At 31.3% G+C, this 5527-nt stretch overlaps 2 protein-coding genes across 2 annotated transcripts; both read right to left on the reverse strand.

Moving 5' to 3' along the window:
• Nucleotides 1-977: 977 nt before the first annotated feature.
• LOC119664991 lies at nt 978-2339 on the reverse strand. Its single transcript, XM_038074327.1, has 2 exons — nt 1860-2339; nt 978-1769 (listed from the first exon to the last, which is right to left on the reverse strand). The coding sequence occupies exons 1-2, from the start codon at nt 2134-2136 to the stop codon at nt 1489-1491; spliced, it is 558 nt and encodes a 185-aa protein (XP_037930255.1). The 5' UTR covers nt 2137-2339; the 3' UTR covers nt 978-1488.
• Nucleotides 2340-3733: 1394 nt separating this feature from the next.
• On the reverse strand, nt 3734-5527 carry LOC119664992 (the record flags this gene model as incomplete). Its single annotated transcript, XM_038074328.1, is given in 2 exon segments — nt 3734-4525; nt 4616-5527. Coding segments are annotated over 2 exon segments (558 nt in total). The 3' UTR covers nt 3734-4244.

A 5527-nucleotide genomic window follows, 5' to 3' on the forward strand; every position in this document is an offset into this window, starting at 1 on the left:
ACTCCATTCTCTTCGATAAAATTCTTAAATAAGCGATTTTTATTTTAAGAGAATTGTCCATCGTGTGATTCTGTCAACACAATATCTTCGCTAAATTTATCCGGCGATGTGTATAATGCGCACATGAAAAAAGTACATTTATTATTTAAAAAGTCAAAATAAAATCAATAATGATAAACAAAATAATATATCAAGCAGTTGGGAAACCTATTATTATAATAAATGTTTAATAAATTTGATCCCATTAGCGAGCATCAAGCATAAGACGTCATAGAGAAAAGGCTTCAGTAACTAGTTGTTAAAATTTTATAAAATTAATAAATAAAATATATTATTAATATAACAGCGTTTGAGATCACAGACACCTTGGTGCGTAGAATAATTAAATAATGTAGAGAACACTATACTGTAATTAGGCAGAAAGTATCAAGGTCGTTATTTCAAAATTATTAATATCTTCCCTAGCGAGTATCTACATATGAAGAGGATTTCACGCAATGAATAATATTTGCACATAATTTATAAAGGAAAAGTATTAAAATCGTACTTAATATATTTGATTCAAACATATAGGTTCTTACAAGAAATATATTGTATTATTTTTTAAATATAGCAATAAAATGGTAATCTTTTGGATTTTTATGGTTGTTAAGTCTTACATTTCAGAATGATCGTGTAATTATTTAAAGAATCATTTCTTAACTTGATGCCGGTATGATGATCAGTACTCGATGAAGGTATAACTATTCAATCTTTATATTTTCGAGTATTCAGATAGAAGTTGTTCCCAAAATTGCTCTCACAGAGAACCGAAAAAGTTTCGTTACTAAAATTTACCAATATATGGTATTATATTGAAATATATTGAAAGCATTCCCGTCTAAATGGATCGCTATACCCTAATTTTTTCCCAATAAAATATGCTTTATATGAGAAATAGAAGTAGTGAAAACCAAATTTCATAATTAAAACAAATATTTTAGCTGGCGTGTAATGTATTTCAGGTTTAAAATATTCGCGGGTTAGTACAAAATAAGACTAGGACGTGACGAGTTCCGATAAGTTCATTGTTATTAGTAAATACCACCGAGTGTTTTCGTATCTGTGTTATGTTACGACCTCTTCGTATTTATAGTATGTAGATGATTTACTTTAGGTGTAATAGTTGATACCAGAGACGTTATATCTTAGTTTTATTAGCCTTGGAATTTCTAGTCTTGATCCTAAACGGATTTGTTAAATATTTTAGTTGGCATGTGATATATTTTATGTTCAAAATATTCACGGGTTTGTACAAAATAAGACAAGGACGTGACGAGTTCCGATAAGTTCATTGTTATTAGTAAACAACATCGAGTGTTGTCGTATCTGTGTCACGACTTCTCCAGAGACTTCATATCTTAGTTTTATTAGTCTTGGGACTTCTAGTGTTGATGTTAAACGTATTTGTTAAATAAATTCGTCTTTTTCTTGACACAAACTGGGTCCTCACTGAGTTTTCTTACCCTCGCATAAACAGTTATACTGCCTTATTTCAAGATCATCCGTAGTTTCGGTTGACTCATTATCGCATGCATGTGATCGGTTTATGCACATGTCATGTGGGTTTCCTTCTAATACTGGAGTCCTAATATTGCATTCCAGATTTCGAACCAACTGTTGTACCATACCATTTCTTGGAAGGCTTTCATCAGAGTGACTGTGCAACAAACTTTTTATTTTATTTCGCGTCTCCTTGAAATCAAATTCTCGAGGAAAAGTGATTTCACCTGAATGAAAAAGTTTTATATATTACTTTGATTTGAATTATTAAGATGATATGCTTTATAAACATTTATATTCTTTTATTGGAAACTTACTGTTGTTAATGGAACTGAAATGGGCACGCATGTGTGTAACCTTGCCAGGTTTTAATGCTAACAGATCAGGTTTAACTGAATGGACCACTGGATTTGAATTTGCCGCCATTTTTTCCAAATTGACAAACTTTTGTCTTGTTTTTATAACGTGGCCATTAGTTGAGGGGCAATCAAAGGACTGTTTTCCGCCAATATTTCTGCCTACAAAAAACGGTAGATTTTGATTCTCTGCAGATTCATTAATTTCGTTATCGTCATAGGTGACGTGAAGACTCATTTCCGTACGTTTGTTTTGAATATTAAAATTTTAAAAATGACTGTAGATTTTGGGGACTTCCGTTTTTAATTTTTGTGCGAAATCCCAAATTTTTCAATAACATAAGATTTTTAGTACATTACATAGACCAGCTGAATTTTGAAGTTGTGTAGAGTCGAAAAAATATATTATGATTTCAGTAAAAACTTAATTCACAAGTAAACAAAAATGTTTCTGACATTTAACTGAAAGCTGAATACTGAGTTATATTTTTTGACAGCAAAAATTTGTTAAATCTTTTTTTATAAAAAATAAAATTTTACTACATTACCGTATTTCTCGTACTTCGATTTCTGTTTTATTATGTGGCCGTAATTCAATGGAGGCTTCGATTTAAACTCCCATAAAACTCCCATAATCCAAAGTGAAGTAATGGAAATTAGTTAGTCACATATAGAGTTTGGTGCAGTTCGACCCATCATTTGTTTCGTATTTTATACATCAGCTACTATACATTTTATACAGCTAATATTCTTACGAATTAAACTTACCGGAAAGAGAAATCAAAAACAATTTCTGCACAGCCAATGCAAAATCTCTGCGTATGTGTAGAATGGCCTAGTGTGTGTAGAAATAAAATCGCTTGAGTTGAGAAGTCCTCTTGTATTTAATGTTCTTGATATAACAAAGCTAAATACACGATGTGAGTCCTTGATAAATATACGCGAGATGTCACTTGTTCGATTTTTGTTCGCTTTGCTGCGAAATATATTTACTAGACCAAGTGAAAGACCTGCTGTTGATCAGCAGGCCGATTCCACTAATGACTATTGCTAAAACTCCATTCTCTTCGATAAAATTCTTAAATAAGCGATTTTTATTTTAAGAGAATTGTCCATCGTGTGATTCTGCCAACACAATATCTTCGCTAAATTTATCCGGCGATGTGTATAATGCTGAAATTTATTGAAATGTCAAAATAAAATCAAAAATGTAAACAAATATCAGCTGTTGGAATCATAATTTAAATTTGACATTTAGGAGCAGATACTGCGTCAAAAAAGTGTTCAGCTATTTGAAATTTAAATTAAAATAAAATTAATATAACATTGGTGCGTAGATTAATTAAATAATGGACTATTTGATAAGAAAGCGATTTTTTTTCTGCTCATATGAGAGATTCACGAAATATTTGCACATATTTAATAAGGGAAAAGTTATTAAATCGTACTTAATATATTTGATTCAACATATAGTTCTTACAGAAATATATTATTATTTTTAAATATAGATTTGGTTTAGTTTACATTCAGAATGTCGTGTAATTGCCAATCATTTCTTAACTTGATGCCGGTATGATGATCAGTACTCGATGAAGGTATAACTATTCAATCTTTATATTTTCGAGTATTCAGATAGAAGTTGTTCCCAAAATTGCTCTCACAGAGAACCGAAAAAGTTTCGTTACTAAAATTTACCAATATATGGTATTATATTGAAATATATTGAAAGCATTCCCGTCTAAATGGATCGCTATACCCTAATTTTTTCCCAATAAAATATGCTTTATATGAGAAATAGAAGTAGTGAAAACCAAATTTCATAATTAAAACAAATATTTTAGCTGGCGTGTAATGTATTTCAGGTTTAAAATATTCGCGGGTTAGTACAAAATAAGACTAGGACGTGACGAGTTCCGATAAGTTCATTGTTATTAGTAAATACCACCGAGTGTTTTCGTATCTGTGTTATGTTACGACCTCTTCGTATTTATAGTATGTAGATGATTTACTTTAGGTGTAATAGTTGATACCAGAGACGTTATATCTTAGTTTTATTAGCCTTGGAATTTCTAGTCTTGATCCTAAACGGATTTGTTAAATATTTTAGTTGGCATGTGATATATTTTATGTTCAAAATATTCACGGGTTTGTACAAAATAAGACAAGGACGTGACGAGTTCCGATAAGTTCATTGTTATTAGTAAACAACATCGAGTGTTGTCGTATCTGTGTCACGACTTCTCCAGAGACTTCATATCTTAGTTTTATTAGTCTTGGGACTTCTAGTGTTGATGTTAAACGTATTTGTTAAATAAATTCGTCTTTTTCTTGACACAAACTGGGTCCTCACTGAGTTTTCTTACCCTCGCATAAACAGTTATACTGCCTTATTTCAAGATCATCCGTAGTTTCGGTTGACTCATTATCGCATGCATGTGATCGGTTTATGCACATGTCATGTGGGTTTCCTTCTAATACTGGAGTCCTAATATTGCATTCCAGATTTCGAACCAACTGTTGTACCATACCATTTCTTGGAAGGCTTTCATCAGAGTGACTGTGCAACAAACTTTTTATTTTATTTCGCGTCTCCTTGAAATCAAATTCTCGAGGAAAAGTGATTTCACCTGAATGAAAAAGTTTTATATATTACTTTGATTTGAATTATTAAGATGATATGCTTTATAAACATTTATATTCTTTTATTGGAAACTTACTGTTGTTAATGGAACTGAAATGGGCACGCATGTGTGTAACCTTGCCAGGTTTTAATGCTAACAGATCAGGTTTAACTGAATGGACCACTGGATTTGAATTTGCCGCCATTTTTTCCAAATTGACAAACTTTTGTCTTGTTTTTATAACGTGGCCATTAGTTGAGGGGCAATCAAAGGACTGTTTTCCGCCAATATTTCTGCCTACAAAAAACGGTAGATTTTGATTCTCTGCAGATTCATTAATTTCGTTATCGTCATAGGTGACGTGAAGACTCATTTCCGTACGTTTGTTTTGAATATTAAAATTTTAAAAATGACTGTAGATTTTGGGGACTTCCGTTTTTAATTTTTGTGCGAAATCCCAAATTTTTCAATAACATAAGATTTTTAGTACATTACATAGACCAGCTGAATTTTGAAGTTGTGTAGAGTCGAAAAAATATATTATGATTTCAGTAAAAACTTAATTCACAAGTAAACAAAAATGTTTCTGACATTTAACTGAAAGCTGAATACTGAGTTATATTTTTTGACAGCAAAAATTTGTTAAATCTTTTTTTATAAAAAATAAAATTTTACTACATTACCGTATTTCTCGTACTTCGATTTCTGTTTTATTATGTGGCCGTAATTCAATGGAGGCTTCGATTTAAACTCCCATAAAACTCCCATAATCCAAAGTGAAGTAATGGAAATTAGTTAGTCACATATAGAGTTTGGTGCAGTTCGACCCATCATTTGTTTCGTATTTTATACATCAGCTACTATACATTTTATACAGCTAATATTCTTACGAATTAAACTTACCGGAAAGAGAAATCAAAAACAATTTCTGCACAGCCAATGCAAAATCTCTGCGTATGTGTAGAATGGCCTAGTGTGTGTAGAAATAAAATCGCTTGAGTTGAGAAG

The sequence above is a fragment of the Teleopsis dalmanni genome, unplaced genomic scaffold (genome assembly GCF_002237135.1).
Source record: "Teleopsis dalmanni isolate 2A unplaced genomic scaffold, ASM223713v2 unscaffolded_contig_3159, whole genome shotgun sequence".
NCBI lineage: Eukaryota > Metazoa > Arthropoda > Insecta > Diptera > Diopsidae > Teleopsis > Teleopsis dalmanni.